At 31.0% G+C, this 20,036-nt stretch overlaps 1 protein-coding gene across 1 annotated transcript in view; it reads right to left on the bottom strand.

Annotated features, from left to right (window-relative positions):
* Window positions 1-4,949: 4,949 nt before the first annotated feature.
* Window positions 4,950-20,036, bottom strand: part of LOC108773977 (Centrosomal protein 135kDa) — a 28,960-nt gene continuing 13,873 nt past the window's right edge. Inside the window, exons 15-21 of the mRNA XM_018539967.1 lie at window positions 7,782-8,061; window positions 7,527-7,724; window positions 6,603-6,779; window positions 6,312-6,514; window positions 5,520-5,651; window positions 5,285-5,398; window positions 4,950-5,208 (exon numbers count right to left, since the gene is read on the bottom strand). Of these exons, the coding sequence (XP_018395469.1) occupies window positions 4,950-5,208; window positions 5,285-5,398; window positions 5,520-5,651; window positions 6,312-6,514; window positions 6,603-6,779; window positions 7,527-7,724; window positions 7,782-8,061 (1,363 nt within the window). The remainder of the gene's footprint in view (window positions 5,209-5,284; window positions 5,399-5,519; window positions 5,652-6,311; window positions 6,515-6,602; window positions 6,780-7,526; window positions 7,725-7,781; window positions 8,062-20,036) is intronic.

Raw genomic sequence — 20,036 nt, 5'->3', positions numbered from 1 at the left:
GGAGGGGGGGGGAGAGAGAGAGAGAGAGAGAGAGAGAGAGAGAGAGAGAGAGAGAGAGAGATGATATTTCAGATTTAATATTAATATTTATTTTCTCAACAAGAAATGTGGAAAAAGTGTTTTTAGTAAACGTGTACAAAAAAAAGAACGAAGAAGATACTTTATGGACGTTATAGTTAATTATAATCAATATATTATAATTAACATTATATTATTCTATTATTAATTATTATGTTTTTTTTTTCGTAAATCACCAAGGACCTAGGATATAAAGAAAAAAACGAACCTTTTTATGAGATGTATTTGTTAGGAATTTATGTTTTGCTTATAATTGCATATTGCAATTACGTGGCTATATTATCGTCTTTCTTTGTTTTATTATTAACTAATCTAATTATCGACAGAAATTAGTAAGACATAACAGTACATACATCGGCATGCTAGCGAGTTCGTCATTTACAGCAAAACATTCATATCACTGCATAAATCTAATGACGTCTAGTTTAGATCAGTTTTAGCTCGATGACTTCTAGCCATTCGACTTCTGCAATGTGTCAGGATACTTAGAGAAAAATTTTTTACGCTCGCTGAATAGTGCGGCATATTAAACAACTTTATAAAATGACTTTGTCATTAGTGTGTGACTTCTAATCAAAAATATTTTGCAAAGAAACATTCTGAAATCAGTAACAATATTGCTAAATAAATTACGAGTAAGCAAGCAAAAAGGGATGTTCATGATACATGTTCCATGGACAGAGGTCCATGTTCTAGAGATGAAACTTCTGAAATTGATAAATTTATTCAGAGTTCGATGAAATTTATCGTATTCAATACCAAATTTCATTTTTTTTATCACCAAGAAAAGTTGAAAAAATCATGTTTAAAAGTTTAAAGTTTTCTAAATCCAGTCGCTCTTGACTGTATTTAGTTCTTACGATTTATCAACGATTAATTTATTAAAGGTTATGATATTCAAACGTAAAAATTGTTTTATATATAGGTTTTGAACGTCGCGAAATTCAGATCTAATATTCTAAGATTTTCAAGCTTATTGAATCCAAATATAATATTAGAATTTCAAAATTCAATATGCTGGACGGAAAGATTAATCTCTTTTATTATAGTGGAATAGATTCTACCGCTTTCACTCTTTGCCAAATTTAGAAACAGCAATGAACTGATAGCAAAGACATTCCTATTTTTTTTTCGATTCCGCCATATTGAATTTTGAAATTCTAAGATCATATTTGGATATAGCGAGCTAAAGAATCTTTGAATATCCATTTTCATAAAAATCTATTTACTTTCTACTTTAATCTATCATATTGAATTCATCATTTTTGAAAATCTAATATTAGCCTTTAACAAATTAATCGTTGATAAATTGTAAATAGTAACAGTCTAGAACGACTAGACTTGAAAAACTTCAAACATGATTTTTCCAACTTATCCTAGCGATAAAAAAGTGAAATATAGATTTCGTTCATCATATTTTAAATGAATTTATTGATTTTAGATGTTTTATTTTCAAGGCAACCTCTATATACCGTAAACATCCTTTTTTCGAACGAATATTCTTTACGATATTTGGGTATAAAGGGCCTAAGGATCTCTTATACTTTATATAATGATGATAATATTGAATTTTTTTTCTTCTTTTGATGCTGATTTAATTGAAGAGTTTCATTATTAATATCCGAACGAAATTAGCATTATATTTCTTTTTTATTTTTATGGCAGATCTTAGCTCTTACCTGATGCAAACGTATTACATTTCAATCATCTCAATTGAACATAATTCAAATGAACAAATTTATATTATATAATACAACACAGACAAAATTTATTGTGATAATGTGTAAAATGTAATATAATCATTACAACGCATAATGACAAAGTTGTCTTCGACATAACTCTGATATTATTTACTTTTGAACAAAGTTTGCTCTGGAAGATCGTAGAATTTCTATTTATATTATATGTATAGTGTATGCGAAAAAAGGTACTATTAAAAAAGATATTAATTCTCTGAGTCTTATATAAAATCGATTAAAAGAATTGTTTATTATTTGGCTAATCGGAAAATACACAATATGTAATTTATGATATGTAAAATGAATTTTTATTTTATTTCGAACGATTTAAAGTGTCTAAATAATGACAAATATTTTATGTTTTCGAATATCACTTCATAAAAAAATGTAGATTGCATTTATCATTTATTGAGTTTGTTGAAACACCACTATATTGCATTAAAAAAATAAGAATAAGCTGATCGTATTAAAATTTATATATATATGTATACATATATGAGTACATGTATATGTATACATACATATATAAAAATATATACATATTTGTACATAATGCCTGTATTTCATTCATGATGTTAAAACCTCTGTGTAAATTTCTTAAGATTGTAAGGTTAATGCGTCTTTAAAAGAAACAAAGTAAAAGATTCTTGTATTATAATAGATTGTGACAAGACATAGAAGTTGCAAGAAATGGATTTTTGTAATTATTTAACTGGTTCGGTGAAAAAAAAAAAACAATTAAAGAACGGTTTCGTCTTATATTACAAAACGGCCGTTTAAGAATAGATATAAAAAGTATGATAATGGACCCTGTGCGAGCCTCTATTATGTATTTTATATATAAATATATAAAAACAAGTTTAATAGCGCTGAACGTTTTTAGGAGGACGAAAATCTTGTGAGAGGCTTTTTATTTTTATTATTTGTAATTATACCTAGTTTACATGTTCACCGTTTCGTACGATCATCGAGATCATAAATAAACATCTGTGTAAAGGAATAAAAGAACGATATAATAAATTACTAAATACTGAAGGAGAATATGGGAAAATATATATAGACTGATTATTTGGGTTGTTTTTTCTCTCCATCGTATCGTGCAAATGCATAAAACTGCAAGAAAAATTATCAAAAGAAAAAGAGGAATTGTGGAAACATAAATCTTTATCGTCTATAATCATCTACACGTACGTATATAACAAAACTATGAATATATAACAGTCATTTATTTATCTCACTCAGTTTTTAATTATTTTCAAAAGTTTTTATAATTAATATACATAAATTTTTTTAATACAAAAACTTGTAAAAAGTGTAAAAGACTTTATTGCAATACGAGTTGAGTATAGAAAGACTTAAAAATATATAAGTTTGTACTTGCACACACTTATTAAGATACTTTGCGCGAGTTAAATTATTTTCGTATATATAAATAGTGTTTTCTTCATAGAATTCTCACTCAATACATGTTTATGACATTATCTTTATGACATTTAACACAAGATTCATTATTACTTCAAGTTAATCATATTACTTTTAATTGTTTATTTACATATAGATATTTTGTAAAATCTACTGTAATGTCGTGCTGATTAAATTGCTAAAAGTGTTGATTTTTCTCTATTCTCTTTTTCTTCTTCGTAATGTATCTAATGCCCATTTCCACCAATGCAGATTAATTTTAATCTTGGTTCAATTTGCTCTTCATCTTTTTCTAATTCTAAAAATTAGAAAAAGATTAACAGTAAGTTAAACCGAGATTAAAGTTAATCTGCTGTGGTGGAAACAGGCATAAAAAGCTCATGCCCGTTTCCATCAATGTAGTTTAATTTTACTTTCAGCTCAACTAACTCATCTTCAATTCAATTAACTTCTTTTTCTAGTTCTAAAAATGAGAAAAAAATGAAGAATAAATTGAACTGAGAACGGACATTATTGTACTTTCTTATCATATAGCCGTTATACTTACAATTCTTTAAAAAATACCTGAGTTTTTAAGTTATTCTTGATTAAATCTATAACAATTTCGTTTGATTTTAACTTATTATTTTCTAAGTACAAATTGTATAATGTAATTGTTTCGTGTAATTTTACATAATTCGAAATACATATTTGGTAATTAACTAATTAGATAAATTATTATATACGAAGTGTCCTCGAACTCAGTACCGAAATTGGTACAGTAGCTTTAGCATATGAAAACTAAGTGAAAATTAAACATGTCCAATTTCGAAATATGAAGTAAATGTTTACAATCATTGGCTGCGGATAACAGATCATCTTTAACATGTTTTTGCTTACATTACGTATGAATATTCGACGATTGACAGTGACGCGGGATGATACTGCGCTACCTAAATTTGAACAGGTAGTTTACATTGTTTTAAGGTTCCTGAGTAGTCATCACAGCCATATTGAATCATGATGTCGGAAGCGAGAAATGACGCGTTGATTTTTGTTACATATCATTTGTAAATAAAGATGATTTGGATTTTTTTTACATAAAAATTAAGATAAAAGGAACAACCTCCAATGGCTTCGATCCTGAATATTATTCAAGTTATTGATCCTGTATTGACACTCTGTATATATTTGCAATCATCCGCACACATTTAGATGATCATTAAGAAATATTTGATGTTTCTTAACGTATAATAATGATATAAGTCATGTTACCAAGACTTGATATATTAAATCAATTTATATATTTTGCGCTTTGCTCTATATATTATCGTTATTCCTTTCTTGCTGCAAATATTTATAGACTAAGAAACATCGTGTACAAATGTTTTATATCACTACATTTAAATCTACATTGAAACTGTCTGGCGATGAATTTAGTGACCTGCAAAAATAAAATAGAGAAGATAAGTGTCAATTGCACGAAACATATACAATTTATTTCTCGCGTCAAAAAATTTACTAGCATATATTATTAATAGCAGAAATCAGCTCGCATCAAAAGACGATCATTGTAAAGAATAAAATTCATATATTTCCTACAAATATGTATATGTGTGTACGCATGTGCGTGCAGGCGTCTGTATGTGTATACGTGTATAGCATAAAAATTATCTCGGAAATGCTAAAGGTTCTTATAAAACCCGAAGAACATTTTTAAGACATTATCAACTAAGTATTTACTATACTTCCCCTGTTAAGGAAACTTCTAGAACTTTTATCTGTGTCATCAGTAGACTTGCGTTGCGAGGAGAACGTGCTGGTGCATGGCACAAAATTAGCGGAGATACATTTTTCAAAGGAGGAACACCGACACTCGAGCAAAAACGACATAGGTCGATCGTGACTCGTCAGTCCCACCTGGCTGGGATCGCGCACGCATGTGTATTTGGGAATCACAGTATACGGTTTTTTTAGCCAATCTACTTGCCTAACGGAAATTGTAATTAGCTAATTAATCAATTATAATCTATCTTTTGAGCGCGTCGCGGTCATTCTCGCTCTACCTGAACGTGGAGGTGGTACCATCGTCATTGGGAGTTCTAATATCCGATTGAAGAAGGTTCGTGCGATCTTGAAATGACTTTTGTTGAGGAAGAATCGTAGATTCTTGCGAATGTCTAAATTTTGGAATGACCATAATAAGTAATATCCAATAAAATGGGAGAAAGCATAAAGCGGAGGATTCGATGGAAAAGAAATAAACTTGTAGTTGTCGAATTTTTTTTAGTGATAAAATACCTGCGACTCTCTTCCTCCTTTCTTGCACGGTCAAACCTCTCATTGGTGACTTGTCTACGAAGCTCACTGATCTGTTTGTTGTATTCTGCCGCTTGATTCTGATACTGTCTCAGCTCTGCAGATTCTGATGAACTATAATCATAAGATGTAAGCACATGATATAATATAAAAATAATAGAGTGAATTTATGTATATATGTATATACGCACGCACGCACGCACGCGCGCACACACACACACACACACACACACAGGGTGGTATCCTAGAAATAGGGTAGATGTCGCATTGGGAGTATGAAAGGAATCAAGGGGAATAAAAATCTTATATTATTTTGAGATATTCATTGTAATTTTAGAATTAAAAAATCTAAAAATCTAGAAATAAAAAGTCTAAATCAATGTGCAATAACGCCGTACTGCACGAATCGTAACACGGTCCATTGCTCCTCGTCGTTTAATATACCTAATTGTGTTAAAACCTATTTAATCGTACTAAATAACGTGATTCATAACAGTCAGAAATGTGTAAAAAAATCTTCAGCTAAAATAACATTTTTGAATAAGCGTGATATAGCGAAACACATACGATCACCATTCCCTCGCTGCGCGGCGTTATGGCACATTGGCACGTTTTAATTTTTAATTTGAAAACTACAGCAAATATCTCAAAATGATACAAGACTTTTTTATTCCTTTTGACTCCTTCTATACCTCCAATGTGGCACCTATACTATTTCTAAGATATCGCACGCACGTACGCGCGCGTGTATTTGTGTGTAAAAGAATAACATACAGTTTACTTCGAAGGTCGGAGACTTTCTGCTTTAATCTAGAGACTTCATTTTGCAGTTCTTGATTGGTAGCCTGGGCATTAATGGACTCCTGTCTCGCTTGATTTAGAAGAGTTTCGAGCCGTTCCACAGTCACGCGATCTCTAGTAATTTGATCTTGAACAATGCTCTGCTCAGCTTGCAGTCTTGACAATTGTGCTTCGTACTGTATGTAAAAAAAAATAAGGCAATAGATAAACTGAAGCAACACGTAAAAGATAGAAATATATGAAATAGAGAGTAAGTAAATTTACATGTGATTTCATAGTGTCTTTGTCACCAAGCTGTTCCATAAGCGTATCCTTTTGTTGGTCCAACTTAACACATAGGTCTCTGACTGCCATTAGATCGGTTTCGATTCGATGTTTTTGTTCGATTTGTTGCCGTAGCTGCATTTCCATGCTGGCAACACTCTGCGTTAGACTGCTTATCTAAAAAAAATCATTAAATTTATACATACATGAGAATGACGAGATATTTACATCTCCATTTATCGTATTTCTTGATTTAAACTAAATTATATATATATATCATGATTTAAATTAAATTATTTTCAGTTATTAGGACCTTGAATAAGTTCTCGCTGTTTTCCAACATATGGTGTTAACAGAACTTGCACTGCGTGCATGTAGTTGAAGACATATCGATAAGAAACTACGATAAGCAAGCTTGAAATTCAGTGTATGTCATCTCGCCGAAGTGTAAACAACTTTTTGTTTCATAGTATTAAACATGTCGAGTTTTGTGCCAACAAAAGAGTATTTGCGGGGAATTTTATTGCACTACTTTATTCAAAGAAAATTTGCAGCTGAAGCACACAGAATTCTTGTTGAGACTTACGGTATAAACCATGCTCTATCGGAAACATGCAGAGATTGGGTTTAGACGCTTCAAAAATAATGATTTTGATGTTGAAGATAAAGCAGAATTGGAGGCATTACTGCATGAAGATTCATGTCAGACGCTAGCTGAACTTGTAAAATCATTAGGAGTTGATTACACAACAGTTTTTAAACGTTTAAAATTATTTTTTTAAATAAAGCATTACTTTTCACGAAAAAAACAGCGAGAATTTATTCAAGGTCCTAATAAATATAACACAATGTCGTAATGAGTAAAAATACCAATATGATTCTTTGTGTGTTTTCCTCGCATAAGTTATAAAAAGAGCGAAATACCTGTGTCTCGTAACCCTTTATCAAACAGTCTCTGTCTGCTAATTGACGTTCAAGGTCAAGTATCTGATGCCTTGCAGTTTGAAGGGCACCTCTAGCTTCCGCCGCCTCAGATTCCAAACTGTGATTGTTGTTCTCCAGAACCGTTGCCTCTAAACTAAGACTTCGAAAATGGTTCAACATTTCCGTCCTCTCATTCTCCTAGAAAGATTAAAGTAAATAAGCGAACGTTGTTAATAAGATTCCTTTTGAATATACCTTCCGATTTAGGAGTTCCTCAGCACGACGGACCTCGCTGACATAAGTCTGCAATTGTCTCTTCAAGTCATAGCACTCAGCACGCGAGGTTTCCAGCTCGCGTTGCATATTTCGTATCTCGCAAGTCAACGCTGCCAGATCGTCCTGCAGTTTCCGGTTCTCCTGAATCGCGTTCTCGCGATCTACCGATGCAGCCTCGAATTGCCGCTTTACCGTCTCCATCTCTAGCTGCAACGACCTGAACTGACGTTCTTGCTCCGCGCTTTGATCGACACATATTCTACAATAACACCAATTATTGTATGTTAAAGAGTACAGAAAAATTAAATATCTAGTAGATTTAGAAAAATAATATTAAATAATAATAAATTATTGTTTGATTATATTGTAACTATTATAATAATTTCTATACATAAAAATAACGGCTTTGTTGAAATATTTAAAAATTTAGCTTAAAATTTCATTGAAAATTTTATTAAATTATTGAAATAATTACGTAAGATACTCAAGCTCTACTTAATTTAGCTGGAGAATCATTCAGAACATTCTCCCTTACATATCTAAAGGACGAGATAATCTAAACTGTTTATTTACTAATAGTATTATAACTTATTGAGTACAACAGAATTATTTTGAGATCTGTATTTAACTCAATTTTTAGTTATTTTAGTAAAATCTCTTCATGTACTTAATATAATCTTTGCAATATAATCTTGTATAATCTTCCATTGTGATTTCGTGCAGCAATGTTTTGATCCGTCTGAAATTATTTACGAATCAGGTGTTCATTTCTGACGCAAGATACGTTTCTGAAAGAGGACAAGGGCAGCAAAAACGAATTAGGCGTTCGTTGTTTTCCAACTTGCACAACTCTTTCGAAATGAGGTTTACTTACGTGATTGGATTTTCGTATTATTATTTGTACAGATCCAATTTCTCAATGCCTATAACTCCTTAATAAGTCGCCAAAAACGAAACTGATGAAGTGTCAATCTATTCATGCATATGTCACGTTTATGAATTAGCCGACGAGTACAAATGATATTGAACCGAATAACAGCATTAAATATTCTAGATAGAATTTTCTCGGAGAGGAACTAGATGAGAGATCCGCAACTTTCATCACGGAAAACGTTGACGCATGTTAATTGAAAGCCAATCATTCTCGACTTTTGACGAACTAACAAGTGGAAATAACGAATTGAAACTTCAGCTCTAACAATAAGTCAAAGTCTTGCGGAGGAAGACAAACGTGTGGATCATCGATCATCCGCACACCGATTACGCGCGGTGCGGTTTGCATAATCTCAAGTCCTGCAACGTGGCACGTGCGAAAAATATCCGGACGCTGAACGACTTTCTCTCGCCTCTCTTCTCAGCAGCAGCAGCAGCAATCGCCTCCCGCGGAAGATCTGATCTGAGCATGAAAGTGAAAACCAATTCCGTCACGCGAATCGAGGAAAACATTTTCCGCGGAGTAGTGACAACCTTCTATTGAACGGTTTGGCTCGAAAGAAAAATTATTTCTTATATTGCTTTACTACTGAATGTTATAACCCGTAAATGGCATTTAGGTGTGAATTCGCATCAGTAAAATTTCTAACTTGTGGGTATTTGAGAAAATTGATTTTGCTTAAATAAAAATACAGTTTTGAATGAATAACATTATTTTTTTTAAATTACCGATTGATTGATTAGAAAATTTTATATTTACAAACACAGATTTTATTTTGATTTCGTTTTTAACTTCCAGAAGATATAAAACATCTGATGCGAATTTGCACTCGGGTGGTCTCAACAAGGACGTGTCCTTTATAGATTAATAAGCTAAATGCATTTCACTTTAAAATAAAGAATGTCAATCTTAATAATCAATAATAAAATGTTAATACAATATTATTAAGCATCAAAATCCGCTTTGATCAGTCGATATTTTTCACTTATGATTATTTAAAACTAAGTGTACAGGGTTTAATAGAATTCTTATATAGAGCTAAATATATTAGAGAAGTGAGAAAAAAAATGGAAGCCATTATCGCGCTGACGTCTTCAACCTGCGGGAAATTTCTCCTTACTTCGATAATACTGCGAGAGAGAGAAATGCTGTGGATTTCATAATCAATTTTCTCATTTGATCGCGTGCGTATCTTTAGTGATAATTCGTCCATTACATCTCAGGACGGATTATTATGAAGTGATAATGATGAAGGATATTATGTTACGGACTTTGTTACAGAAGAATGCATTTCACAGTGCCAAAGGAAATGTGATTTTTATTTCCACTGCAGGCTTACGAAAAGAAATATAAATTTCTTCTTCACAAGCGAAGAAGTTTTATCGTGAGTGTATAATACATCGATGATGAAATTTCTGGTAGTAAATGTCGATTCCGGTAGTATACATGAGTTACCAGTTTTTCCACATTTTTGTACTTTCCGATGTGGAAGAATTCCCTTTGTGAAACATTCCAAAATTATAAATAGAAATTAGAGTTGTATAGATTAAGCATTTGTGAATTAGAATCGAATCGAATCTTTGATAATATGTTTAAAACGAATCAAATCGAATTTGAAATTTTTATGTCGAATCTTTTTTATTCGAAAACAAATTGAATTAGAATCAAATTTTTCTAGATTTACATTAAAAGATAATTTAAAAGTAATAAAGTGTTTTCAATAACGTTCTAGATTTTTTAAATAAACGAGAAAATAAATCATTTTCAATTTACGAGAATTGTGTATATATGAAGCAAATAAAATAAGCGAGATTGATTCGAAATTAAACCACTGATAATTTGAAATTTCGAACTTATTTGATTTCGAGTCTCTCTTTGAAAACGAATCAAATCCACTCGATATGATTTGATTCGATTCCATTCAAATTTGAATTATTTGCATACCTTTATAATAGAAATATTGAGAATTAATCTTAATAATTTTTAAAAATGCAAGACTGCATAAATCGATTGGACCTATTTGCGATTCGTCACTTAATTATCGCGCATTGCTGCTGTATTTTATTTTTTAAATGTTGACGTTAAATACATCTTACTCTCTCCTTCTACAATGCTAACATTTAAAAGGAAAGTTTATAACGATATAGCACAAAAGGAAAAGTGCCATAGAAAGCATCACAAGTGCTCTACAAATGTTCTGTTAACGCATGCAAGGATGCTTCTCGCGACATCAAAATACTTAACTTGGCAGATATTGGCTTAATTCCAAGTAAAGTACCTCATTCTATACGTTTCATAAAATGCCCAATTCATTCGTTTCTATTTGTGACAATGTATAGCTATTACCGAAATTTGTATGATTTGAATGGTAATGGACGGTACATAATGCACTGCAATTATCACAACGCATTAAATGTGAAAGCTATGCACAATTCAACAGCAACTTACATTTTCTATTCTATAATCCAGTCATGCACATAATAATAGCGCAAACAATTCGAAAACCGTTTAATCTGCAATAAAATCTGCATTCCTATAAAAAACGAGCACCTATCCAAAAACGACGAAACTTATTGTGAAAGACTGTCAGAGAATGCATCAAAGTTCACTGGATTATTTCCTTTCATGATTACCCAACAAGTCAAAATTAATAGCTATCTAAGTCAATTCAGGGAACTGTTCTAAAGAAGATACAGCATACACCATGTATTGTGAGCATTGTATTGATTCATGAACGACGTCTACAATTTTAAGTCTCTAAACAATGAAGTTGTTCTCACTGAAATTCTTTTACTTTTAAAGATTTGAAGACAAATGAATTATTTATGAAAATTTAGCTCTAATGCTACACTAAAAAAAATATCCAAGTTTGGAAAAAATTGGACTACACTCGTATTCTTTCAAAAAGTAACAAACGGATATTTCCTAGATAAAATACCTGTTCGGTACTTTTTGAACGAATAATTCAATTACATTTCCAAGGAATATCAAATCTTTAAATTAATTTTTAAACAAAACTAAAAATTCAAAAAAATTGTACCTATACTGTCAAAAAGGTAGATCTTATTTACTTTTCTCATAAAACTCCATTTTAAGAACTTGTTTTTGAAAAATTATTACATTATTAGAATGTAAATGAAAAATTTCATAATGAAGTGCATAATATTATAAAATCTTTTACGTATACGAGTAGGTATGTATAAAAATTCTCGCGGCGGTGCGATGTCGTTATTTGCAGGTGAACGATTTTTAACGAATCGGATATTTTCAGATCTAATGTAACATATTTGATCGGATAAAAAATATTCTCTTTTTATCCATTCAAGTGTAATGTTCGATTAAGTTGTAAGTTTATTTCTGATAAAATTGTAATGATAAACGTATGACGGCTTATTTTTCGTCTATATTTTATCGAAACAAAGCATTTGTCACTTCGTAGGATAATCCTGAATTCGAAATCGATCGAAAAAAGCACTGAAACGATTATTTTCGATAAAAATCATTTTTCTCAGTAAATCTTCAATTTGTTCAAATATCATTGAATGAATGCTTGCTACTTGAAAGTTCCACAGAAACGAAGAGAATTTGATTCTCTAGAAGCAGTTTACAACAGCTCGAAAATGTATGTACGTGCCGCTTTTGTTACATCATATAGCTCACGAAACCACGTGCAGGAGCATAAGTGCGTCCTTTCGAGGATTCTCTAGTTTGTACAGTATTACCGTTACAGGCAAAGGGCATTGTACGTTTCCTCGAAACCAAACTTATGTAAGAAGAGCTAAAGAGTCGAAGAGACGATGCGTGAAAGAAGGAACCGTTGTAATCCTAAGACACTAGAAATTATCCGAATGAACATAATCATTTATAGCGTAGATTTTAATAAAATTATTCTTTGCGTTTCTCTGCATACTCCTATTTAACAAATTGAAGCGTGGTACGAAAAAAAAAACAAGAAAAATATTGTGTGGCTGTAGCTGTATTTTTACCAGAGACCGTAACTGTTATAACCAAAATAAAAAAAGTTGTAGCATAACAATTATATTTCTCTTAATATGTTTTCTGGTTATGAATAACCATTATAAATGATTAAAATTATTTTTAGCCGCTAATAACTATTACTGATGTTGGAAATTGTTTTGGTTACAGAGTAACCATTACTGATGGCGGAAATTGTTTTTGGTTATGAATAACTATTATAAATGATTAAAAATATTTTCGGTTGCAAATAACCATTATTGATGACGGAAATTGTTTTTGGTTACGAATAACCATTATCGATGATCAGAATTTCATTTTGGTTACCAAAGGTCTTTGATTCCCGGCAAGCAATATCGAATACGAGCATGTTTTCTATCTTGATAATAACAACGTTTCGATCCAAATTCGGATCCTTTTCAAGTCTCGAAGTCCATATAATAATTAACATTGTTAACATTGTGCTCCCTTCATTTTAACTCACACGAACAACCAGTGTTCTGACTCGATAAGGCATTTATCATTTCTCTTGGATTTATTCAACCGAGTCAATTTTATTAAGTTATATTTTTATATTCATTCATTTTGTTTTGATAAATGCATTTCTGAACACAAAAAACGGATCGAACTAATTTATACACCTAAAAAATTTTCCTTTTGATGAATTCATCATAATAAATAAATAAGGTTGATTTTTCATAATCAAAATTATACAGTATACTATAATTATAAATATTAGTTATAATTATTTAACATATCACATTAGATATTTCTCTATCGCTTTTGATATGTCTCTTTTTCTCTCTTTTTTATTAGATGTATTGTATACACAGTAAACCATCGTATAATATCATTTCCTGCAACGTTTATGACAATCCTTTTATTATATGATTAATCCTGTTCTTTTTTAAACTGCGGAAATTTTGTGTGGTAATTAAGTATATATTAAATATCATTATAACAATGACAGCTATTTTTAATTTTAGTAATACCTAAGGTTAATTGTTATATTTCTAGATTTAAAATATATAAAATTTATTATATAAATTATATGAAAATATAATTCATATAATTTGTATAATAAATTACATATTAGCAAACATCAACTAGTTATAGGCTATAACAGCTCTTTATATATTTTGAATTGTATTCAACATAGTCTATAACATATTATTGTAATTTCTAGCTTTATTTTGTTTAATAATTTTATTAAATTAAATAAATTTTGTAAGCTTTTTCATTTTAAGAGAGACGAGATAAAAATATTTTTTTATATGTTATATAACATTAAGTTATTTTATGTATATCTCTATAACGAGTATTTCCGTATTTTAGATTCTGAGTCTCTACGATGCGGTTATAAAATGTAGAATGCATCTTGCGTCCAATCTTACTGAAGTATGTACGAAAAGTCATTATTATTTCTCGACAAATGTCATTGTTATTTCTCGGCGATTAAACCCAATTAGAAATGATCTTATAATTTCTCAAGGCCTTGGTAATTTAAAACGCTGATAACAGCAATAATTTCGAGAAACGTGGCGATAATCCGCTCGCGCTTGCCTCTTCATATTAGATGAATGTTAAAAACAGTTATGCGTTTCTCGTTACTGGTTTTGATTTCAGGTCCAGTACCGAATTATGCAACATATATAAGTAATCCACCAACATTATAAGAAGCCCACGCACTGCTCGCAAGCCGTAATGATCGCTGTTGATCGACAATGGCGTTTTGGGAAAGGTCCAATGACGATGAAAGTTCTCTTGGTGTAACTGTTGTTGCGTGGAAGTGTCGTAATGATGATTTTTGAGAAAACCTTGAAAGAGGGGCAAGCGGATTATCACTACATTACGCAAACAAAAAAGACATAAATTTGCCCCGAAACCGGTTTCCTTGTTATAAAATTCGTCGTTATTTTTTATAGTTGTCTTAAAATGTTCATCAGATTTAAAATTATTACAATTTGAGCAATGCAATCTATATAACTACATCCATGATGTTTGTTCGTTCAATAAATTTTTTCTGTCAAAATTCCGTTCCGATAAATGGAATCAAATCGTAGATGATCTCATTGGATCTACGTTTTAGACATCTCAAAATCTTACGCGCAATATGTTGACTATCGATGTCTTCTTCGTCGCAGATGCATGCATAGAGAAGTGCGAGGCATCTCATTGTTGATAAACTGGATACAAAGCGCATCCTATACGCTTGCTTCAAAATGCACACATTTCTATACACATTAAAATTTTATACCGGAAAAGTGTTAGGTTCTACAGTGCGCATTCGTTGCATCGAATATAATGCATTACATTTTATTTATTTTTCCAAAAATACGAGCGCACATAGATGAAAATTTTTATAATATAAAATGTTCGAAGTGCCACTATAGGCAAGTCAATAAGTTTTTAGAAAATCTGTCAGAAGGCACTCGCAGTGTCACAAGTGTTTTTGACAAGTAGCATCTTTCAGCTGATTACTGTCAAATTTTGAGCGGAAGTATTTGAGAGGTTTCATTTCTGTAGACGATTAAAGCGAACTACCTTTGGAAAAAAATGAGTTTCGTGCAATGATCAAACGTCTATAGATGAATTTCTGCGTCGATTCATTACTGTAGACGAAACATGAATTCATTATTTCACACCCGAGACGAAGGAACAGTCAAAACAATGGACTTCACACGGGTGAACCAGCTCCGAAGAAGGCGAAGATCGTGAAGTCGGCTGGAAAGGTGATGGCCACAGTTTTTTGGGAAGCACGCGGTATAATTCATATCGATTATCTTCCGTCGAAGCAAACGATCAATGGCGATTACGCAGCCTTATTGGACCGTTTCAACAATATTTTAAAGAAAAAACGTCCTCATTTGACGAAAAAGAAAGTGCTCTTCCATCAAGACAATGCACAGGTTCACACGTGCCCGGCACCGATGGCCAAATTCAACGAATTCCGCTACGAATTGCTTCCCCATCCAGCATATTCGCCAAATTTAGTCCCCTGCGACTATTTCCTGTTTCCAAACCTGAAGAAATAGTTCGGAGGAAAGAGATTCATTACCAGAGAGCAGTTCATCGTCGAAACAGAGGCTTATTTTGAAGGGTTGGACAAATCATATTATTCGGAAGGCTTGAAAAAGTTGGAGAATTGTTGGATCAAGTGTATCTAGCTAAAAGAAGACTATGTTGGAGAAATAAAAATGAATCAGATAAAAAAAAATGTGTTTTACTATGTTTTTCTAAAAACTTATTGACTTGTCCTCGTATTACATCGATTTATACAATGTGAGAAAATTTTACAGATAACGAATTGAAGTTTATTTAATCGGCGTAAATCACACCTAATTCAGACATCACGGATGCAACAAAATATGAAAAAAGATATATTAACGACAGAAAGAAGATTTGATGTAAATTAAAAACAAGTTTATTTCAGCGCGAAATTTAGTTTTTGGTTAAAATGTTATTTACTAGATACTATATTCAAAATACAGAAAATTAAAAAATTAAGAATTGTAAAAGATGGAAGTATAGCGTAAATTAACAATCAATATTTTTCTAATGGCACAGAAAACTTTCGTATATTTTTAAAAAATTTTGTATTCTACAATAAATTAATTTTCTACATCTCAAAGATAGAATAGTAATATAAATAATACCTTAACGAGAAGTGTATCCATATATTCCCTTCTATAATATAAATTTGCAAATTTTGCCTTCAATTTGGCCATATAAAAATCTTCTGTCCTTCTCTTAACAACATTAGTCAACAATAATCATGTTTAGTTCAAAGTAATCTTGTTAATTCAATAACAGGATTGATAAATCAAGTAACATTTTATTAAGATATTTATTTTATCAATACTCTGTTATTTAATAAATTCACAAAATCATTTCTAAAAAAAGAAGAGGAAAATACGCGGAAGGTACACTAGGATTTTCCCCGGGTTGCATTGGATATTAGTCACAGGTCTGAACAAGTGGAGGAGGATAGTCCATCCCTCGCTTCGGCGGATTCGGTTTTCGACTCGGTTTCGATCGAGTTAGGTAACAGCATAGAGAGTCGTGGAGTTGGGACGAACACAAGTCAGTCTCGCCGAGCCTTTTGCTGCGATAAGATCGACGATGATGACGGGGCACGAAAATAAGGTTTAACGCAAGATTCTGATATAGAATAAGGACCGAGTGATGAACTAACAGAAACGACAATTCGCGAAATAGTGTAGTGACAGAGGGTACAATTGCGATTATCGTTGATGAACGGTAGCTTGAGGATGAGGTATGTTTCAGCGAAATTAAAGTTCTTTGATAATAAAGGTCCCGAGTAGAACACAAAAGTCACGTGATATTAGATGTCATCATGAATTTATTTGCCATTTAATGATAATGACATCCTTTTGATATCATATAATTTTATTTAAAAAAAAAAATCTTATTGCATTACTTGAAATTCTGATAGATTCAATCAGAAAGATGTTCAGATCAGACACTTATGTTCATTTCTACTAATATATAGATCAACTTTAATCTTGGTTTAATTTACTTTTTATCTTGTTCTGATTTCCAGAATCGGGGAAGGACAAAAAGTAGATTAAACCGAAATTAAAGTTAATCTACATTAGCAGAAGTGAATATTATGGCGAGATTTCGGTTAAATTTCAAATAACTTAATCAACAGTTAACTCAACCGGTAGAATCGTTTAACACAAAACCTCTAATCTACAATTTGTTGCTCTTAAGTTTTATTCGCTATATTAAACATAATTTTATTAACTAATTTAATAATAAACTTTATTTGTATTATTTTCAGTAAAAGTATTGATTACAAGTTAATCAGCGCTAGAAGTTTGATCAAAATTATCTTTCTACTTAAATTTATCACACATTCTAATAGAGATAACCAGAAATTTAATTATAATAATCAAAATTCTGATATCCATAATCAGAATTCGTTTAGTTTGCACTTCTTCTCAATACAATCAGAACAGTTTTTTTTAGTGTTCTGTGTTCTACCTGAGATATATATTGCGCTTAATAAGTATTATGATGTCTAGTTCAGACATTGAATAGTAAGTGATGATTGAATAAATCTTATTCGAAGGATTAAACAATTCGACATTCGATCTTTTCGCTATAATATATCGGAGTTGCAGTTGGATGTGAGAGGACGACTCAACAACGTCTGCAACATGATATCCTTGAATTCCACGGAATTCGAACTTCGCGTGATAAAAGTGAAGGAAATTACGGAGGAATTGCACAGAAAGGATTGCCATATCTATCGCCTTAAAATTAAAATCGAACGCGCCAAAGACTCGAAAAAAATAAAATTAACATCAGAGAATTTGCGTATTTGTCTTCACCGAACAAAAAACTACGCAGATGATTGATGTTATGTGAATGCGTTGTTTGTATTGCGTGATTTTCTGCGCGGCGTAGATCGATTGTACGGTATTAGCAGACACTTTCTTTTTACGGGAACGTAAATCCACCACGCTTCCGAGGCACAAGTACGCGTGATTATATAAGCACGATCCTAATGATAATCAAAGCAATTCGAAACATCTCAGAATTCCTTGTGGCATAGCGCAAGTTGCGAACGCAACATCCACATGTGTACGCATGTAAAACGAGTGACTCGAGTAATAACTGGTTATTACAATTTAACGACACGGAAGGTGGAGAAAGTGCATCTGGTGAAGAAAGTAAAATCATGACGAATAAATAATATTTAATAATGTGTCACAGAAGTGTCGCGGGCTTAGCAGAATACTGTAATTTATGTTCCACTACTATAATTTTGTTAAAGATGTGGTATTATGCCTTAAAAGTTGCATGAATCAAATAACACGTCTGCTAAAATATTTTGTATCTTTATTTCTTTCTCAATTAATAAATTAAATACTTATACTACAGAAGACAAAATTATTTTTTATAATTTGAAATTTATCATTTAAGAAGGCAGATATATTTGAAAGAATGACAATTAAAAAATATTTTTTTAAAGAAAAGTAGAAAAAAGTAAAAAAATAGAAAATTTTAAGGAGATAAATTGTTTTCTGTGTATTTAAATTATATAAAATGTGGTTTCTTAATGTGTTAAAAAAAAAAGTCTAAAAGAAATTTAATATATCTTCTTGCGATTAGAAACGAAAAAAATAATTAAAAAATTAAACATTTTTATTTTATTCGTCATCTAATAGAACAGAATTTGACATATAGAATAGAATAATTTGATAATAGAATAGAATTTGACAAAAAGAAACCGAGAATAAATAATTGCAAGACGTGAAACTGTAACGCTATACACATATATTAAAAGCTTTGATTTATATAAAAAACTCTTTGTTCCTTTATAAAATAATTTAATTGAGATGTGTTCCTTTTCTCATCAACATATCTAAATCATTTTTTTTTTTAAATAATTATCTTCATATAAATCGATATTTTTTTTTAAATAAACTGTTTTGGAATTTTATTTATAACTTTAAAAAAAGTTAATAATCCTTTTCTATAACTGTAATTATTTATAACTTATGATTTTTTAAAAACCAAAATGTCAAATTATAATTCATTCATGTCTGAAGAAATAAAAAAAAATTTATAAAAATTGATTCAATATATTTTCTAAGAGTAAGATACCTACAAAGATAAGTGACATTGTCCTATAATGTCGCAATTGTACCTTTTCCCTTAAAATAAAATCATCTCATTGAATTGTTCTCATAGAATACCTTTCGAAATTACTATAACATTATTACAAAAATGCATATGCTACAATAAAAAATGTACAACAAAATTTCATTAATAGTTGAACGTGTAATAAAGTGTACATATATATACCATATATATATATTATATTACGCAACATACTCTGTATTAATTATTGACACATCTACTAAAGAATGTTATCACCATAAGACAAGCAGTAATGAGGACACATCATATGACAATAATGATAATAGCTTTCGATCGAGAGTAATATATGTATCTTCTATCCTCCAAAACTTATTGAGGAAGATTTGTATTAGACAGTGTACCGGATGTCACATGCACTCTGTATACTAAGAATTTCATGCTAAATCTTGTCATGATTACCACTATCCATGGTATTCGTGGGATGGATGCGTTTGCAATTTGCATTGATAGCGCAATTGTTTACAAAAACGTACGTGCTTCCCATGCTTTCAACATTCGATCCGACATTCTGTGTTAAACAAAAATCAGTTACTCGTCTTATTCGTGAATTATAAAATCGGATTAATTTCAATTATTCTCATACTTTATCGGATCTGCAAAACAATTTTAAATTCACTCCGCTATTTTAT

The sequence above is a fragment of the Cyphomyrmex costatus genome, unplaced genomic scaffold (assembly GCF_001594065.2).
Source record: "Cyphomyrmex costatus isolate MS0001 unplaced genomic scaffold, Ccosl1.0 scaffold23, whole genome shotgun sequence".
NCBI classification, from domain to species: Eukaryota; Metazoa; Arthropoda; class Insecta; order Hymenoptera; family Formicidae; genus Cyphomyrmex; species Cyphomyrmex costatus.
This window is presented reverse-complemented; position numbering and strand designations above follow the sequence as displayed.